Source organism: Notechis scutatus, chromosome 2 (genome assembly GCF_049901735.1).
Source record: "Notechis scutatus isolate UNSWTSFEM ecotype Mainland chromosome 2, rNotScu1.2, whole genome shotgun sequence".
NCBI classification, from domain to species: Eukaryota; Metazoa; Chordata; class Lepidosauria; order Squamata; family Elapidae; genus Notechis; species Notechis scutatus.
The window spans coordinates 92297666-92317911 of record NC_142010.1 but is presented as its reverse complement, the minus strand read 5'-3'; the positions used below and the strand labels follow the sequence as shown (position 1 = coordinate 92317911).

General features: G+C 35.6%; 1 protein-coding gene across 2 annotated transcripts in view; it reads left to right on the top strand.

Annotated features, from left to right (window-relative positions):
* FBXO38 (F-box protein 38) overlaps window positions 1-20246 on the top strand; it is a 29308-nt gene that overhangs the window by 7053 nt on the left and 2009 nt on the right. Inside the window, exons 8-21 of one of the 2 annotated variants that reach the window (XM_087955478.1) lie at window positions 400-493; window positions 1102-1232; window positions 2408-2578; window positions 4013-4155; window positions 5371-5590; window positions 7281-7400; window positions 8764-8943; window positions 12036-12731; window positions 14539-14639; window positions 15012-15114; window positions 15667-15837; window positions 16329-16470; window positions 18068-18171; window positions 18795-18908. In XM_087955478.1, the coding sequence (XP_087811604.1) occupies window positions 400-493; window positions 1102-1232; window positions 2408-2578; window positions 4013-4155; window positions 5371-5590; window positions 7281-7400; window positions 8764-8943; window positions 12036-12731; window positions 14539-14639; window positions 15012-15114; window positions 15667-15837; window positions 16329-16470; window positions 18068-18171; window positions 18795-18908 (2490 nt within the window). Of the gene's footprint in view, window positions 1-399; window positions 494-1101; window positions 1233-2407; window positions 2579-4012; window positions 4156-5370; window positions 5591-7280; window positions 7401-8763; window positions 8944-12032; window positions 12732-14538; window positions 14640-15011; window positions 15115-15666; window positions 15838-16328; window positions 16471-18067; window positions 18172-18794; window positions 18909-20246 lie in introns of both variants that reach the window. The other variant, XM_087955477.1, reaches the window with a different exon arrangement.

Below are 20246 nucleotides of genomic sequence, written 5' to 3'. Positions count from 1 at the left end.
CAGCTGTGGGGACTCAGATCATGGGAGAGCAGTAGAAATAAGTCCCTACCCCCAAAGGGTTAAATATATTAGAAAAGAAGATTCAGACTAGTATGCAGAGATTGCAGTGAATGATATGTGCTGGGATTGTTTGACATACTCAGGGGAAAAGGTATGTATTTGTCAATATTTAACTGTTGGATTAATTTTTTCAGGAATAATTCCAAGTGCTTCATATATTCCAAAGCCACATATTTTCCAATAGTGATTCTTATCTGTTAAGTAATAGTAGTCATACACAACGCTGAAATAGAAATAAAAAAGTTTGTGTTTTCAATTTAGCTTCCAACATTATATGATTACTGCTCCTGAAACACAATGGAAATTATTACTTTTTTTGTTTATTTTTTGGATTTTCAGGGGGCTTCAGAAATTTGCACACTATAGTTTTAGGAGCTTGCAAGAATGCTTTGGAAGTTGATCTTGGCTACCTCATCATAACTGCTGCACGAAGGTAATTGTCAACAGTCTTATGAATCTATTTGTTGGTAAATTACCATTATCTAATCTCAGTTAGTCACTGGGACCATCTTAATCTTCCGAGATTTTAGACTCCTGCTAGAGCCCATCTCATAGAACATCTTTACCAGAATGTGTGCTTTGGGCTATTCTATGCATAGTTTTTGTGTGGTGCTGATAAGGATGTGTGGCTTTTTAGTTGTTGATTGGGGTGTTGATGACTGGCTATTAAGTCTTGGCTGTTGTTTCCTTGTGCTGCCAGGTCCTTGGCTCTTAAGTACCTGATAAGCTGGTGGTAAATTAGAACTCCAGTTGATTAGGGCCTGTTCCCAGGCTTCAGTCATTATCATAATTACTATTCTGTTTACCATTTACCAATACATACAGTTTTGTTTATGCTTTCTTAAAAGCAGTGTATTGCTTTTTTGCCATGGCTTGTCTGTTTACTTAATTCATGTGATAAATATCATAATAGATGTTACCAAGAAATAATATTGATGTAATAAAAGTGTTCTGTTGTTGATTTGCTTTGAAAACAAGGGTTGTAATATCAATGGACTCACATTAACATTTACTTCCTTCTTTGGTTTTCATTTTTTTCAGGTTGCATGAAGTACGAATTCAGCCTTCCCTAACCAAAGATGGAGTATTCTCTGCACTAAAAATGGCAGAATTGGAATTTCCCCAGTTTGAAACCCTACATCTTGGATACGTTGATGAGTTTTTGTTACAGTGTATGAAACCCTTCACTCTTTCTGTTGGTTATCTATCAGCAGCTAGGGTAGATCTGGATTTTATTATTTGCCTAAAAGGCGTACAAATGTTAAGATATGTTCTTGTGTAATCTAGAGACAACCCTAAAGTCTTGGTTGTTCATCAAACTTGCTTGGGACTTAGAGAAGGAATCTTGATTATAATAGTATGTACTACAGTACATGGCTTGGACAGCATTTCATTTCTTGAGATTAGCTCCGGAAAACTCTCTTTACATTATTGGGAATTTCTCTTTTAGAAATTAAACCTTGGTCTGATGAGACCATAGAATGAGATAATGTGCATAGATCTTATTGCAAAATATATTGGAAGTTCTCATTTCCTGAAGAATCATGTGCAAAGGAAATAACCGAAGTATATACTGGTCTTTTTAGCAATAACATATGGTAAAGCAGGCTTGCACAAATTGCACAGTTCCAAGGACCAGATTGATATCTTAAAAATAATTATGGGTCACAAAGGAATAGCTAAGGGGCCAGTTAGCTCTTTGGCAGCTAACAGCACAATGACAAGAGCAAAGCTGGCAGTGTCCATGAAACCTAGAGGTACTAATGTGCCTTTTGAGGTGGACATTGATGTGAAAACTAGCTGGCAGCTATAGATCCTTCTTATGGGCAGTAACATTTGGTGGCAGTCAGCTGGTTATTTTTTAAAAATGTGTGGCTTGCAAGCTATACATTATGCAAGACTGGTAGAGTTTTACACTTAGCTTTATTCCTTTGTGTAGGAGAAATAAGGAAATTTGCTAAAGTTTTTTTCACATAAACTTCGTATCTGTAGCTTATAATGGAATATTGGTGTTTCATCTTACTGATTTTGTATATCTCAATTTTGCAGCCCATTATTTTGTCATATTTTTAACATTAATAGAATAATTATGCCAGACTTGATTGTTGGTGATGTATTTTAAAACAGAAATAAAGTAGGGGCTGGTTAAAATTTAACCTTAGCATAGTTTGCTAAGTTAGCTCTTACAGATCAGTTTGTGATTATTAGAAAGCATGCTTTTGTTTTGCTATTCTTGTTTTCTAAGATCAAGAGGTGAGTTAATGTAGCTGTGGCCAGTATTCAGACTGCATCGCTGTATAAAGTCATGGGGGGAAAAAGGTTCTTTTTTTTCTTTGTCTGTATCTAGGTAAAATGATCAATGCAGATCTAGTGAAATATGGATTAGCTGATGTGGTTGAAAATCCAGGCATTATCACAGACATAGGAATGAAAGCAGTAAATGAAGTCTTCTCTTCTATTAAATACCTTGTCATATATAACTGCCCTCATTTACATAATCCAAGTAGCTGGATCACAGGTATTGTATTCACTAACATCTGGTAAAGTCCCTCAATAAATTGCACATATCCTCTCCTTAAATAAATGGATTATTTTAAGGAATTATTTTTGTTGTATATACGTCAACTTCGATGTCTGTATGTTTTCATCATGTCAGCCTATATGATTGATCTAAGAAAGCCATTTCATTTTAATTCATATGGTGGTACCGGAACATTAACATTGTTATTCAATACATTTTATTCTTTTTTTTGTAAAATGTAAAGTGGCTTATAATACAATATGATAAATTAGTCAAAAATTAAAACCATAAAATCACAACAATTAGGGGAAGAGCAAATGAACCATAGTGGTTGTAATGAATACTCATGTAATGATTATTTGTATGAGGACTAGAGCATTATCATTTTATATTGGATATATATTGTAAAATACATAACCAAATATTTAAAAAAAAAATGCTAGAGGTATTTCCAAACAGAGTCTTCATGATGGTTCCATAGATTTTTTTTTAAAGTCTACATTAAATTATCTTCAGCTGTCTGTAGCCCTATTGTAATCATAAGAAAGGGATCTTCCATACAGTGTAAAGAGCAAGTAAGGATAGGTGGAAGTATTGAAAGTGGCAGCTCCTCAAATAGCTTGATCATAGATTATTTAGGGGATTATAAACTAATAATTTATTGAATATAGCTTGGTATTTAATTGTATTCATTGCACATGTAAACCAAGAGGAGTGTTATTGAGTACTCCAGTTCCTAAATACTAGTTGTAGTTTCCAAACCACTTGACTAGCCTCATATAAAATGTATTTTAATAAAGTATGTTGAATTATTTTATGAAAAGCTATATAAACTTGCCGGCATCGTAAACCCCTGGTTACAAATGTAAAAGGGTGTTGAATGCATTCATTGAACATTAAATGGATACCCACTCATGATTCAATGAGTAATACCTACTCAGTTCATGAACAGAGGAAACTTTTATTCATGAAAGCTGTGCTAATGGAATTTTACCTGTAGAGTTTAAACTCATTGTGATCAGCCACAAAAGTATATATATTTTTCAATGTTCCTGCTCTAGGCTTATGAAATAATTACTATTAGTTTCCAAGATGCTTGATTTGTTATTTTTCTGTATTTCACCTGTACAAGGAATGTATTTTAAGGGAATGTAACAAGAAATGTAACAAAGGGAATGTATTTTAAGTTTGAGAGGGGTGGAGTTTGTTTTAGTTTAATAGTATTTATTATTCTGTGTAACTAGCCATCTGTGAAAATGGGGGCTTTCAGCAAAATGTATTCATTAGAATAACTGGGAATCCACTTTTGGAATGATAGCTGTGAAAAAGAAATCCAAATTGATATGGTCAAAGAGGAATAATTATTTATTCAAACTTGGAAAGTGTATTTAGGAAAATATATTGTGATAAGCCCATTTGTTTTTTCCATAGATCATTCAAGATGGACTCGGCTTTTTGATCTCACCCTGGTGAGATGCCATGCAATAAAACTAGACTCTTTTAGTCAGTTTATTGAATTACTACCAAGCCTGGAGTTTATCTCTCTGGACCAGATGTTTCGGGAACCGCCCAAGGTGAGCATAAAAAAATAACGATAAGTTTTGAAGTGTGCACCAAAACCCACTATATTAAGCTTCTACTGAGCGCTTTGAAATTGATAACATTTTATTTGATTAATGGATGGAATTAAAATCCTATGCAGGCAATCACCTGCTCACACAAAGGGTAAGCCTGAGCTAAAAACATGAGCCTTCCATAAGCTTCATCATAATTTTCTGTGTTTTCCTGTGTCCTGTTTTTTGGTAGTTTTTCATGCAATAGAAGTGTGATAATTTGAAAGAAAATGTTCAAAGCAGCAAGAATGGCCGGAATCTGGGAACAGGACTTGTGTGCACTCCATATCTCAAGTCAGATTAATTCTGCATAATGATAAGACATAAGTGTTGAAAACTAGTTCAGTATTGCAAGTTACAATAGAAGTATCAAGCAAGAGGCTGATTATAAAAATACAGGTAATCCTCGAGATACAACAGATCATTTAATGACTGTTCAAAGTTACAGCAACACCCCCCCAAAAAAAAAAAGCTATTTCCAACTCTGTTTCAAAGTTAAGAATTCTACAGAATGAAGAATAACTGGGTGGTTTCTGTACAATATTTAATTTTGTGGAGGTGCCATAACACACCCATCTATCAATTCCCCCTCCCCACCACAAATATCTTGCACTGCCAGGTCCCCCAAGGCATTGGACCCACCAGATTCCAAACGGTCCTCTTCAAGGGCTCTCAGAATCCCTCACTTATCTTTTGAAGATCTGCAAAACTCAGACTGGGAAGGCGTGGGCTACTGGACAAAGTAGCTTCATTGTCACCAAAGCCAGGTCAGGTTATAATACTCAGGTTTTTCTATCCAGCATGAGGAGGAAACATTTATGCTTTGCAGAGTAGCTCAGTAAAAAAGCTTCTTTTTTGCGAAGTAACTCGGCAAAGAAGCTTCAAAGAAGCTGCTTTGTCACTTTTCTTAATACTTAATATTAAAAAGTATTATTTACCCTCATATTAAACCAATAATATAACAGATAAAAGAGCAGTGTTTATACAGCCTATCATCAAGAAGGGCTTACTGCCATTTCAGAAATATTCAGTATTCTCTGGAGAAGAGCATTGAAGTATCTAGAAACAGTCACTTTGTGTTCAAATGTCAGTTTTCTGTAATCTTGTGATCTTTGATTAATACTATCCTGGCAACTTTTGTGAGTTGCCAGTCAGTAAACCTTTAATGTATTTCAGGGTTGTGCTCGTGTAGGTCTGAGTGCAGGTACGGGAATTGGAGTTTCCTCTGCTTTGGTGAGCAACCAGAACTCCAACAATGAAAACGACAACAATAATAATCACCAGAACAATAATGCCAATATTCACCATAATAATCACCAGCAAGCAAATGATCAAAATGAAGAAAATGAATTGCGACAGGAGGAACAGATGGAGGAGCAGCAGAATGCAGCAGATGGTAAGTTTTATTAATAATTTTTAACATTTTTTTAATAATGTGGTTGGGTGTCTATATATGGCATATAGGCCACCAATAAGGAGAAAAGTATTGTCCTCCCCTTCCCGGGAAGTTTCACATCTTACTTTTTCTTGTCTTTTAATTCTTATCACTAAATTAATTCTTTATGCTCAGCTTTTTTTTCTCAGCCATGCCCAATTTTCAGCAACTGTCTGACAAAATCCCTACAGTTTTCTTGGCAAGGTTTTTCAGAAATGGTTTGCCATTGCCTTCTTCCTAGGTCAAGAAAAAGTGACCAGCCAAAGATCACCCAGCTGCTTAATTCTTAAGCAGGACTAGAACTCACGTCTCCCAGTTTCTAGCCTGATGCCTTAACCACTGCACCAAACTGGCTTTCATGCTATACTTACAAACTTGTACAATGTATCTATGTTCATCCTTGCGTCTGTTGTGTATGTAAATCCCAAAGTGTCCTATAAACAATTTATTTCCCTTTTGCTATACAAGTGTGCTCATTAAGCTATAATAAGCCACCATTTACATAACAGGCATTTAGTTGGCATCTGTTACTATCAGCTGCCATTCTGAACTGCTACTGAAGTGTTAACTTTGCAGAATCTTTCAATATTTGTGTGTGCTGTGCAATGTGCTCCTTCAAGGCAGTGTTAATCTGCCAAGTTTTCTTGGCAGGATTTTCACCAGTGATTTGCCATTACCTTTTTTTTTTATGAGAAAGTGACTGGCCCGAGGTCACCATTGATCACAGTTTCCTGATTTATAGTGCTTTAACCACTGTACCAAACTTAACAATCCTTTTCATAATATTATATTTATAAAGTGATTGAAGATAGGAACAAAAAGAAAAATAGGGGGGAAGCTTTTTCCAGACTTGATGGAGTTCCTGTTTTGAACTAATATGCTAAAGAGTGCCAATGAACAGACAGAAACCAATTCAAAGAAACTACAACAAAGATGGAAAGAGTATATTGCAATTCTGTACATTAGCGTTATCAATATCCAGAATACCTTAGAATATTTTCTTTACTTTTTAGTAAAGAAATATTTTTAGAAATTTTTAGTATTACCGGTTATTACCAGGTTGATAATAGGCATGGGGTTAATTACAACTACAGGTTCACTGATGGAATATTTGAAAGGCCTCACTTCATTCTGGAGGAGGTCTATTTGGGTAATTACTGAAGCTTGATACTGAATTTGATGTTAACATAATCAATCACACAGAATAACTATTAACCTTCCCTACTGCTTCTCTTAAACAATGAAGAACATAACAATTTAATCTATCACACATAATGTTCTAAAATTATCCTTTTTCATGTTGCATCAATGTTTGTTCTTATTTTTGACAAGTATGATTTTTACCATTGAAATAATACCATTTAATACAAACTTCTTATTTTTGCTTAGTAGGTAATATAACTTAATATTGTCTTTAGATTACTGTAGAATTATAGGATTTTTTTTTTATTGTAAGCATTCTTATCTTTTAGTTTGAAAGCTACATTTTCTCTCTCAGATTATGTTGTACAGCACAACATGGAAAGCCTCCATCAAAATTTTAAAATGCCCCATTAGTTATTTTTTGAAGTTTTTCCAGACTTAAAGTGATGCTGTTCCACTTAGAACATTTTTATGTTTTTATCTGGATCATTCTTACTTGTTTTTACAGCACTGAATGAAATAGAGGAGGTTGCACAGGAAGATGGGGTGGCTTTGGTGGAGAGCCACAGTGAAGCAATTGCAACTAATCAAGCACTTCTTCCCATGGAAATAGATGAAGAACAAGCAGGTAATTTTTTATGGCAACTTCCTTCTCTTACTTACTTGTTTTACTGGCTGAATCCAAATCAGTTGATTGCTGTTAAGGTTCACCAAGATAGTATTATTATTAGGATACATGGTACAGTTTAAAGTGGCATAGTTTGAAGTTAAACATCTAATATTGACATTAGTTGATTTCAAATACTAAATCAATTTTCTGTACAGTAATTGTTTCATTACTTTGGAAATAGACCATTGATTGATTGAATTGATTAACGGCCATCAAGTCAGTTTCGACTTCTAACAACTACATAGATTTTCCTACATTGCTTATGTGGAGGTTGAGATTCATTGCTAAAACATAAGTTTATATATTTATATTGTATTGCATTATGCATATATATAATAAGTTAATAGTTCTAGCACAATATGAACTTTGGATTTCAAGCTTGCACTGCTGCCTGGTATACCACATTAACCTGGTTCTGACTGCCAAAACACTTTACTTGCTACTTTGCTATTCAGTTGAGATATTGTTATGTATCCCGTTCCTTCAGGATTGGTGTTGTGCAGAGATACCTTAGAAATTTGGTTTCTAAGGTAGAAAACATTACTTACAACCAACAAGAAGGCTTTTAGTAACCGCTGGTTATCATTGCAATATCTTATAGCTTTCATTTTTCTCTCTCTTTTGCTATATTTATGCAACAGAATACATTTTCATCATTTTACAAATATATATCTGGATTAATCTATTTGCATTGTATGGTACTAATTGATTGTGGCAGGAAGGAACTAGTAAAAGATTTGGAGAACACCAAAAAACAAAACCTAATTTGCCTAATCGTATGAAGGACTCAGACTAGAGAAAAATTGGAGTCATATATTCAATGTGACCTCTCACTAGTTTCCATGTGGGAGTTCTGAAGGATTACTACCCTTGTATATGCAGCTCTGAATATTATCAGAGCCTGAAGAAAGCAAGGAACCCATTCACACCAATAGTTGTGTTTACATTCATGTGGACATGCGCGTAGCTCCCTTCAGACCTCCCACCTGAATGGTTGGAAGCATGGTGAATCTGCTTTTCTTTAAGACTTCAGTATGTTCAAGTGAATGTCTAAAGGAAGTTTGTGAAGCATTCCAGCTTGATACAAAACAGAGTACATACTTGTTTTTATTCCCATCTGTGGTGTTTGAAGGGAACTTGAAGAAGAAAAAAAACAGATATATGGATTGTGGAAATTCCTCTGGGTAGGTATTCCAAACCATGCTACAAATCCCAGCTAGTTTAGATACATGTTTGAATCAAGGTGAGACATGCTCATTCAAGGTGAGTCATGATTTAAGGAACATGAATAATTGATTGTTGATGTTCTCATCTTTTTCAGGACCTAGTGGTCTTCAACCTAGTGTAAACCTAGCACCTATTACAGTCCATGATTCAGACAGTGAAGACGAAGATGAAAACATGGCAAGCTCAAGATCCTGTATCACAAACAGCATTGCACAAAGTTACTCAGATGGAGAGGAAAGAGTTAGAGATCCAGTGGAAATCCAGGAACCCTTAGGTGAGAGTTTTAATTTCCTAGGGTATGTAGAAAAATGGTTTCTGTGTTACAAAATGGGTCTACGTAGCGCTTCAAAAAATTTTGAAAAGAGAAATTTTGAAATAAAACATTTGAAAACCCAAATGTACCAGCAGAGAATACATAGCACCCGGCTCAACAATAACTAAGAAGGATCTCAGAATCCTACCGTAGTAGACAGTCACTTAAATATGAACCACCAATGTGTTGTAGTTGCCAAAGAAAGCCAGTGCAGTCCTATCTGCATCAACAGAGGGATAAAATCATGTGAACTGTCAACACTGCTTTATACTGCACTGGTAAGACCACGCTTGGAATATCGCATTTGGTCACCACGATACGGAAAAGATGTTGAGATTCTAGAAGTAATACAGAGAAGAACAACAAAGATGATTAGAGGAGGCTAAAACATACAGTGAACGGTTGTGGGAACTGGGTATGTCCAGTCTGATGAAGAGCAGGATTAGAGGAGACATGATAGCAGTCTTCCAATATCTGAGGTTTTGTGGTTTTTATCTAATTGTGCATTGCCAAAGTCACTTTTGATAAGAAGGGCAGTTACATATCTTTGATTAATAAATAGTAAATATTATAGCTTTTCAAATACTATTTTAATAGGATGTTCACACTTTTTCTAGAAGCAGGGTATACATACAGCTTTGATTGCCTTAACAGTAGCATTGTTCAATAAAGATTCAGAATTAATATTGGAGTACAGTCTATGCACTACTGAAACTCTTCTATTTGATTAGTTGTAAGCATTAATTGGGCATTATAGGGCGCCAATTTTTAAATCATCATACTTCAAATAAGCTGATTTAAAAATGTCCAAAATTTTGAATTGTGGCTGCTATAGTGTTGCTGTGTAGCTATACTGCTGTTGTCACATGATCATCTTTCCAACACTTCCTGCCAATTTGTACAAAGAAAACTAATAGCCAAGTGACAGGAAGTTGGGAATTGCTTTTGGTTTTTGCCTGGAAATTGTTTTCTGTTTTTTTTTGCCTTCTTGAGGCCATTCTCTTTCTCTGGTTAGGTAAGGAAATGTCTCTGAAATGATGATCCAGCAGGTTATAGATTGTCTAGTTTGTTTTAAAAAGAGTTTAGAATTACATCCAATCATGGATTTTGAGTTTAACTATAGCTTGGAATTTTAAATAAATAAGGCAGGATATCCGTCGCCGGGCCACCACTCGAAGCCCCCCTGGAGGCCGGGCCCCCGGCCGGCGGCCCCGCCTCCCCAACCGCCTGCTTTAGAGAGGCCCCGCCCGCGGCCTCAATTCCTCCCTTTTTTGTGCACCGAGCGACTGCTCCCCCCAAAAAAAAAAAAAAAAAAAAAAAAAAAAAAAAAAAAACTAGTGTTTTACTTCCACCCCCACCTTTGCCCCCCCACTGTATTAAAAAGTGTCAAAGGGGGCTTGCTTCCACTGTGGCTTTTCCTGCGCATCGTTTTTCCCTTGGCTTTGTGGTGCCCAGGAGGGCCCCGCTGGAGGCGGGGCTTTCCTGCCAGTACTGAGGCCGAGTCCCCCGAGGCCAAAGCCGCACATGCTCCTTCCCAGCCGCGTTCCACACGCTTCTAGCTTCTCTTCTTATTTTCTTATTTTCTTATTGCCGCTCCGCCAAGAAGAGAAAAAACGCAACTTCCGCCTCCGCCGCCCCCCCCCCACAGCGTTCAAGCATCCTTTCCAGAGTATGGGGAGACGAGCGGCGAAACCAGAGAACCCAAAGAGGACGCTTCTTCCCTTCCGAGCCGACCCCCAGCAGGGGCGCTTCCACCCACCCTCCCCCCCCCCCCACTGGCCCAACCCCACGGGGGGGGGCGCCTGGAGCCTGCCTGCGCGCGGCGGGGGGGGGGGGGGCCGCGGGGAGGCTCCGCCCGCCGTTTTGCAAGTGACCAACGTACAGGCAATAACGCCTTTTCCAGACCCCCACTGCCGTAAATCAAAGTTTAAGGGATTAAATCATACTGTAAGTTCTCTTAAATTTTTACATAGGAAGACACTGATTTAATGTGATTTAATGTGGCCATTTTCTCTCTCCTCTTGGGTTTTAACGAGGTGAAGGGAATGTGCATGTTTCAGAATTTATAGGGTTTATATGCAATAATCTGAACTAAGCCATTTGGTTTTACTGCAATTTGTAAAATTGTCATGGTCAAATTTGTTTCAGAATTATAATCTGACAGATACACGATTCTTTGCAGAATTCTATTGTATTAATATCAAGTATATTTGTTTTCTTCACTTTTTTTTGAAATAACACATACAGTACACTTAGCATTTTTGTTGTATAAACTGTAATAGTTTTTGAAAAGGATGGTGAAATAGGTAATCTTAGTTGTTTCAAACCCTGACTATTAATATTTACTAAATTTCCAAATCCCTTAACATTTAAACTTTACATGGGTTTTTGGGGAGGCATAATGACTGTTAATACTTTACTAATTTCAGGAAGTTTTTAGGGTTTCATTACCCAAACTAGATAACATCACTAGCACAGATATCTACAAGAAAGCATCTGGAAGAAAACAACCAAGCTCTGAGAGCATCAAAGATTCCTCATTTCAACCTTGAGCTATTTACAATTACAACCTTGAGCTATTTACAATTACAACTTTACTTTTCTCACCTCTAACTGAAATTTAGTGTTTCCAACAGAATAATTTATGGCCTTTAAATTCCAAAGGCCATTTGTTAATTGAAATAAACCTCACTATCTAAAATTATGATATTTTTTTAAAAATGTTTTGATAACTATGGCAGTCCCAATTGAAATAGTTACATGAGGACTCATGCTTCTCCTACCTTGACAAACTGCTTGTCCTTCAGCTCTCCCCACCTGTCCATCTCTACCCTTTTGAACCACCCTCACTCTACCACCTACCTCTTCTGGCCTCTGCTATCCCCCGTTGACCTTTGGTATCTAATTCCTATTACTACATAGCTTTTTATCCTGAGTTTTCTACTCTAGTCAGACTAAGACTTATATTTATGTGTACTGTGTCCTGCAATTGTCTGTTTTGCAGTCTTTGCATTACTTTATATTGCTCTTCTGCTTTTCCAATATTTCAGCAGTGAGTGGTAAAGGCAAAGCTCCACTGCGGAAAAGAGGTAGTGCCAGTCGGGTGAAACTTTTTCTTTCTGAGGAGAGCAGCTGTGAAAAGGGTTGTCAAGTCACCAGTGAGCAGATTAAAGCAGATATGAAAGCAGCCAGTGATGTGACCACAGAAAAAAATAAAAACAAAGATTGTAACCCAAGCTATGGTGGGGACACTGGACCTCCAGAAAGCTCATCCTCTGCTGCTTCTCAAAGCCTGGAAGATGTCAGGAAAGCAGATAGCTCCACTGAGTCCCTTTCTATAGCTGCAGAGGATTCTGAGAAGTGTCTCTGTAGGAATGAAGATTCCAGGGAACGGGATGATGAAGATAATTCTTTATGCTCCAGGTGTTCCTGCTATGTGCCTCAGAGCCAGCAAAAGAGAACTAATGGTGTTTCTGATGATGAATGTCCATCTACCAGTGGAGCCTGTGGTACAAATGGGCCACCTGTGGGAGGAGCAGAACTTTCTCTGAGAACATTAGCAAACTGTGATTCCTCGGGGGAAGCCAGCAATGAGAGGATGGATGAGGGTGTCTGTGGGACTGCTAATGAGGAGGGCAGTACTTTACAGCAAGCAAGGTTTGAAATGGAATACAATGAAGATTATCCTCGTAGACCTTTAACAAGAGCTAGAAGTAGACTTTCCCATGTGCCTTTGGTGTCTCAGCCAGGTAAGATTACATTATGTAAATTACTGTCTTGTATAAATTGTCTTGCTTTGTCACCCTAGCTCCAAAGGAGTGTAGAATACAAAAGTTATATATTATTATATTAGCAGTAATGCGTTCTTAAAATTATTATCCCAATTGTTGTATTAACAGATCTGCATATGAATAGAAATGGAAGAACGAAAGCTGCTATGGAATGACATTTTTGAGTTGAGTTCATATAGGAATCCTATTATGGTATTGCATTGTAGTTCTATACTTGTTTTCATCAGTATAGTTCTTTCAATGATATTCTCTAACCACTTTAATATGATTCCCACAGAACCTGTACTCTAATTCTCTAAGAATTCTAGCAATGTTGAACACCTTCCCAATAAGGTGAATCGAGAAATACTGTCAGCATACGAAAGAGATATAGTTAACTATGTTCTATAGTCAGTTCTTCAATTTAAAATATATATATTCAGGGAAATAAATACCCAAGGGTAATTCTTGCATGTTTCATCTTTCTTACATGATTATACTATATTTTAATTATAATGACAGTTGGAATTCTAAATGTCTCTATCATTGTTTATGTGGAACTCAAATGATTTCTACCACAGTGATTGTCATTCTCACACCGTTGCTTTATTGCAATTACACAGGCAGTAAAATAACATGTATGTTTCAGCTATACAGATCCAAAATATGAACTAAACTAAACAAAAGGAAATGTAAATCCTAATTCTGAATTCTGAGGAGAATTTCCTCTCCTCAGATATGTGTTTCTTTCACTGTCAAGCTGTTCGCAAAAAGCCACATTGTTTTTTTATATTTGTATGTATATACATAAATACTCATATGCACATATACATAGCTTTTCATCAGCATTTCCAGGGCATTTTTTGAATCATATCTGTGATGCTACATCTGGGCTTGTAGAATTTACTTTTATTTTTAAAGTGACATAATGAACAGTTAAATCTCTTGGGAAGTGCTACATCCAACACTATGGCAGGTATTATCATTTTATTATGAAGTAAATATTGGTTAATTATTAGTTATTCTGTATTCTTTCTGTAATCAGAGGTTTAATATGGCAGTTTCATATTCTCTCATCCATGAACAGATTTAAATATTTAATCCTGAAAAGTCTGCATTACCTATCTTACACCTAGAAGCATATTTTATTTAACTGTACAGTACACATCTAATCCCATTTGTGCAAGTCATATTTAGAAAATACTATGCAGAACTTTTCCTGCTTTTCTCAACAGACTAAATGAAGCTTAGTAAAACTTCAGCCTATTATTTGTGTCATTTTAACACCTTTTATGGTTTTCTAACACTTTCAGTGATGGACAAACTTTAAAATAATTATATCCCATGTTTAGGAATGCTGGAATTGCAGTTCAGTAACATTTAGAGAGTCATGTCCTTATCCTTGCTGTACTTATATTATGCAAAGCTAGAAAATTAATAGTTTCTATTAAGGCAGAATCACAGTTGTTGATATCACCTTATCAGACCTTGGTTAATCTTGAAAGATTTAAGCAGAGTCAGGTCTGCTTAGTCTCTCCTTCAAGTATTGTTAAGCTTGTCAGGGATTTCGGGATAGATTGAAATGTTTAAAAAAGCATTCCAAAAGAACTAATTCTTAATATTTTGTCACATTCACTAGTATTGCCCACCATTCTGAAATTGATTTTGGAATCTTAATTCTGTCTAGAAGTTTCTAAAGAAATCTTCAAGATATATCATTATTGTCAGTATTTTAAAACTGTCACAACTGTAACCAATCATGTATTTATTTTATTTGCCTTCTCAGAAGCAGCCAAACCAAAATCTCGACATTCAGTGAAAAGAAAACGGACAGCTGACAAGTCCACAAGCACCAGTGATCCTGTGATTGAGGATGACCACATCCAGGTGAGTACTTTGGGTCAGAATTATGGACAATCAATCATATTAAAGATGATTGAAACTTGTGTTTTCTAAATATATTTTCTTGCTAAGTGGTTTCCACTTAGTGTACACTAAAGTTTCCACTAAAGTGTACAATTTACACTTTAGTCTCAGCCAGAGTAGCCAGTGTTTTCCAGTTAAGAACATTGCAGATGCCAGGAGCGAAGGAGAAAATTTTTCTAAGAAAAGAGAATTTCAGATATAGATCCCCATTTTCAGTGCTGCCCACAATTTCTCACCTAACATTAGGTTTTCTGGTGATTAATAATTTGTCTGGTTAATTGGTTTGGCGTGATTCATGTAGCAGTTTTTAACTCTTAAAAATAAATTCTCTAGGTTTTGACACTAAAATCAAAAAACCTTGTTGGAATCACCTTGACCAACTGCGGCATAACAGACCTGGTGTTGAAAGACTGCCCTAAAATGATGTTCATTCATGGTATGTACACTTTGTTGAAGTGTGATAAATGTTCTTGAAAATCTGATGGCATTGATGGAGTATTTTTAATAAGCGGAACCATAAATGTCTTTTAAACTTCTATAAACATGCTATATTGGAGGAAATCAGATCAGTAATAAAATATAGAATCATGGAGTTACAAGTGATGGTTTAGGTCAGTCTCCTCAGTACAGGAGCCCAGGTTAATCCAGTTGCTTGAGTACATTCCATGAAAGGGTATCTACTGCTTCTCTGGTTATCTGATTACACCATATGGACTAAATGCATTTAAAATATCACTCATTATCTCTATTCCTAATTAAATACATAAAGAGGCTCATGGCATGTAAATACTTAAAACATTCATACCTTTGTGTTGCCCTCGATGATTCTTCTAGGTTGATGATTCCAAGTGCCTTTTCAAAACAACAACATGCAAATTAAGCCAATTGTCCATGCTAAACTGTTCATAAAAATGACATCGACAATCTGGGATATTAAATGACTAATTTTTTATGTGTACTTGTTTACTTCGTTGCTTTTCCCTTTTAGCCACCAGGTGTCGTGTTCTTAAGCACTTAAAAGTAGAGAATGCACCCATTGTCAATCGTTTTGATTATGCTCAGTGTAAGAAATTAAATATGGATCAGGTCCTAGATCAGATACTCCGGATGCCTCCAGAGAGAAACCGGATTATTTATCTTCGTCCAATGCAACAGGTAGGTGGCTAGCTTTCACTTTCATGTATATATATACTCCGCTATTTTTTCTTTATAGCATAAGACTACTAGCATAAACTGACTTTAATGGCATATTTTAATTGAAATTTTATTCATCTTGATGTTTGTTGAAATTTTATTCATCTTGATGTTTGTATATCAGTACTTCCCAAACCTGGGTAAATTTCCCAAAATGGGTGCATGTCTTTTAAATAGATGTTGTTTCTCACTTCTATAAACATGCTTTATTGGAGGAAATCAGATCAGTAATAAAATATAGAATCATAGGGTCTATGATTTTTTTTGGGGGAGGAGATTAATGACACATAAATCTATTGCTCATCACAACAGGGACATTTAAATTATGTCATGTTTAGTAAAATAGATTCAAAATTCTTCAAAAGTATTCTTATTATGGTGACAATTAATGAAATTATTTGTCTGCAGAAATGTATTTTGCTATTCTTACAAGCATGTTCCCCGTTTTACAGGTAGACACGCTGACTCTTGAGCAAAAAATATTTAGTGGTCCTTATCCATATCATATCTGCGTCATTCATGAATTCAGTAATCCTCCAAATGTTCGCAATAAAGTCCGGATTCGCAGCTGGATGGACACAATAGCAAATATCAATCAGTAAGTCAGCTAACCAAGTGATCTTTATTGCCAAAAGTTTGTGTTTCTGTTTGTGAGCACATGCATTCTTCAAAATGGTCTTGTGATTCAATTGAATGGGTCAGAAGACTTCCAGCTTCAGGATGATGGTATTGATTTTTTTCAAATAAAACAGTTTGGTTCTGATCTGGCTCAGGTAGAAGAAGCCTGAAATAGTAATGGCAGTCTTTAAAGTCAGAACAGAAAGATTCTGTTCTTTTGGAGTTTTACAAAGAATAGTAGTAGTGGTATTATTGTTGTTGTTGTTGTTATAATAATATACAAAAATGACAGTGTACACAGCAAACAAGATAACTGCGTTGGGTTTCGTATCACAAATCAGTAGTCGAACACTTCCCAGGCGTTTAGGACTGCATGATGTATTGGCAGATTATGCGAGCGGATCCCAGTAAGGTGGCCTTCTGCAGCTGACCAATGGTGATTTTGTCAGCGCCAATTGTTTTTAAGTGCTTGCCTAGGTCTTTAGGCACAGCATCCAGTGTGCTGAGTACCACTGGAGCCACCTGCACTGGTTTATGCCAGAGTCTCTGCAGTTTGATTTTCAAGTCCTGATATCTGGTGATTTTTTCAAGTTGTTTCTCGTTGATTCTGCTGTCACCAGGTATGGCAATGTCAACGATCCACACTTTTTTCTTCTCCATAATTGTGATATCCGAGATATTGTGTTCCAAAACTTTGTCAGTCTGTATTCGGAAGTCCCACAGTAGTTTTGCATGCTCATTTTCAACCACTTTTTCAGGCTTATGATCCCACCAGTTCTTTGCTACAGGCAGATGGTAGTTGTGACACAAGTTCCAGTGGACCATCTGAGCGACTTTGTTGTTTGTAGTCAGTTTGAGCTATTGTCTTGCAACAGCTCAGTATGTGATCGATGGTTTCATCCGCTTCTTTATTATTATTATTGTTATTATTATTATTATTATTATTATTATTATTATTATTATTATTATTATTATTATTATTATTATTATTATTAATTATGCTTCCCAACTTGCAATGACTCTAAGCACCTTACAACAAGCAAAGAAATTACAATCAAATTAATAAAGCATAAAAGTTAAGTATAAAACATGCCATGCATGATGAAATTAGGGATCTCACACTTCCTTGCCAAAGTCCTGGGTGAAGAGCCAGTAGATACATACATTCATGCATACATGTACTGTATCGTTTGTGTGTGTTTTTGAATGAATAGATACCTATATTAATAATTCTTTCAGCTTATATTTTATACATGGAGTAAGGTTAAATCACACTCTAGCATAGCTGTACTTATTTTATTGCCTGTAAGAGTAGTCCACAAATTGATTCCCTTATGTGTTCTGCAATTACCTTGAACATTTACTGAAGTAATGATGGGTCTAAATTTAATGAATAGATAAAATGTATGGGAGTTTAAAACCAACAACTGACAACCAATGAGAGAGGCTGGGAATCATAAGAGAAGCATCTAAAGAATGTCAGTTTGGGAAAGTCCTATTTGTAATTTCAACATCTTAGGTTGTTTTTGATAAATATCTCACTTATTTTCATATGCTTTCTTCATTTGGTCCTTCAGAGAGCTTATTAAATATGAATTCTTTCCTGAAGCCACACGAACAGAAGACGATCTAAAAAAATATACAAGATATCCCTGGGGCAGAGATATTTACACTCTAGAAGGTAAGTATTACAGAGACCTTGAAAGCAGTTATAAAAATTTCTTAAGAAAAGATTCAAATTATAACCTATATGTTAGACAACAACAAAAATAGCTCATTCCAGCTTTAGAATTGTTTTTTAAAAATTATCATTTACATTTAAAATTTAAATTATATTTATATCTAAATATAAATTATATTTTAAAAAGTAATTTATTTTTCATGATGAAAATGTGAAATGTCTGCAGGAAGAAAAATTTCAGTTGACATACAGATAATATGCGTTTGGTATTGCAAATATTTTGATTTCCTTAGTTCAGTATAGTTCAGCATGGTAAAATGACTGCAAAGGAGAGGAGCAATTTCCTTCCAGTGGCAGACTTCTCTGTGTTAACAGTGACGTGTGGCACAAGAATACATAATGTAAAGAAAGTATATGTAAGCCATGTTTCATCTATAAATACACAAAAGAGGTGTAACTAGTATGTCTCCTCATCCTATTGTGTATATCTTGCAAATAACCAAGTATATGTGTTATTTTATGAATGCTGTTCATCAAAAGTCTAAGACAGTTGTAGGCAAGACAAGTTTATTTCAATTGAAAAAAGAAATCCAGAGACCTATTTTCTGGCTGTTCTACTGTAGGTGTTGTAGATGGAGCTCCCTATTCAATGATAACTGATTTTCCATGGTTGAGATCCCTGAGGACAGCTGATCCTAATGGGTATGCAAGATATGATTTTGAAGATGATGAAAAGAGTAAGTAAACCTTTGAGTACCCTGTCTTTACCAGGGAACCTGAAGTATTTATACAGTAACATAGTTTCATTTTAAACAAAAGTGTAATATGTTTACAGTGTTACAGGGAATGTCTTTACGTATGTGTTTCTTATTGTTGTATTTATGCAATTGTTTTAAATATTTCCATAGCAGTAACACAGAGTTTGAAGTGTTCACCTAGGCTATGGAGTCCCTCTATTTCAAAATCTAGATCAAAGCATCCATATCCACAGTAGATGATTGTCTAAACTTGGCTTGAGCACAGCCTGTGAAAGGTTCTCATCTGGTAAATGGATCCATAGTGAATTGCACTTAGGATGTTTTGCCTGCAGGAACTGCCTTTCTGTAATTTATATCCATTATCCTATAATCTGACTTCTGGAATGTTAGAGGATATTTGCCCTTCATTATGAATCAGGCAAGCTCATTTGTGAAGGAATTGATAGGACATGTGTCCATATTGTAGAATACCATCCTTGCTAGCTGTTCACTAGCTGGCTTTAAAGCACCAGTTAAAGCAAATTTTGAAATAGCTTTTCCAGTCTGCTTATAGTTATATGTCTTGCCCTGCTTGGCTGTTGGGGTATAAGTTGACCTTCCTAAAGAAGTCAAATCTGGCTGCAGCAATCTATGGCTTTAGAATTAGATGAATTTGGATAATTTATATAGGAGTTTCTGTGGCTGGTGCAATATGAAGTCGAGAATATGAGGATTGTTAGTTTTGGATAAAGAACACATATTTGTTTTTGAATTCTGCATAATATCCTAGTTTTTTTAACTTGATAAATCAGTTACAATATTTCTAAGTTTTTTTCCTGTAGCAATATGTCAATTATGGATATATTTTTTCTCATTGTTAATTGAGAAAGGAGTTTAGAGTACTAAAATGTAGGAAGGCATTCTAGAGTTTAGACTGTATTTGTATTTTTTCAAATTCTATAGAGGTATATATAAAAATATTTTACATAGCATATTGGTTTCAAGTGGCATTGAAGCTTAACAGGAAAGGAAAAGGTCTAATCAAGCTGGACTTTAAAAGAACATATATATATATATATATATATATATATATATATATATATATATATATATATATATATATATATATATATATATATATATATACGGTATATCATAATTGCATCAGCTGCTGCTTCAAATCATAATGTTATTAATTTTTCAGTGGGAAGCTATTTTCATGTGGCAGATTGTTAAATGTGAATGTTGATGCCTGATGTAACATTTATTATGGATTTGCTTTAAATTGTCATTCCAGTGACAATTGCACTTGTTTCCTTTCTCTTTTTCTTTGCATCT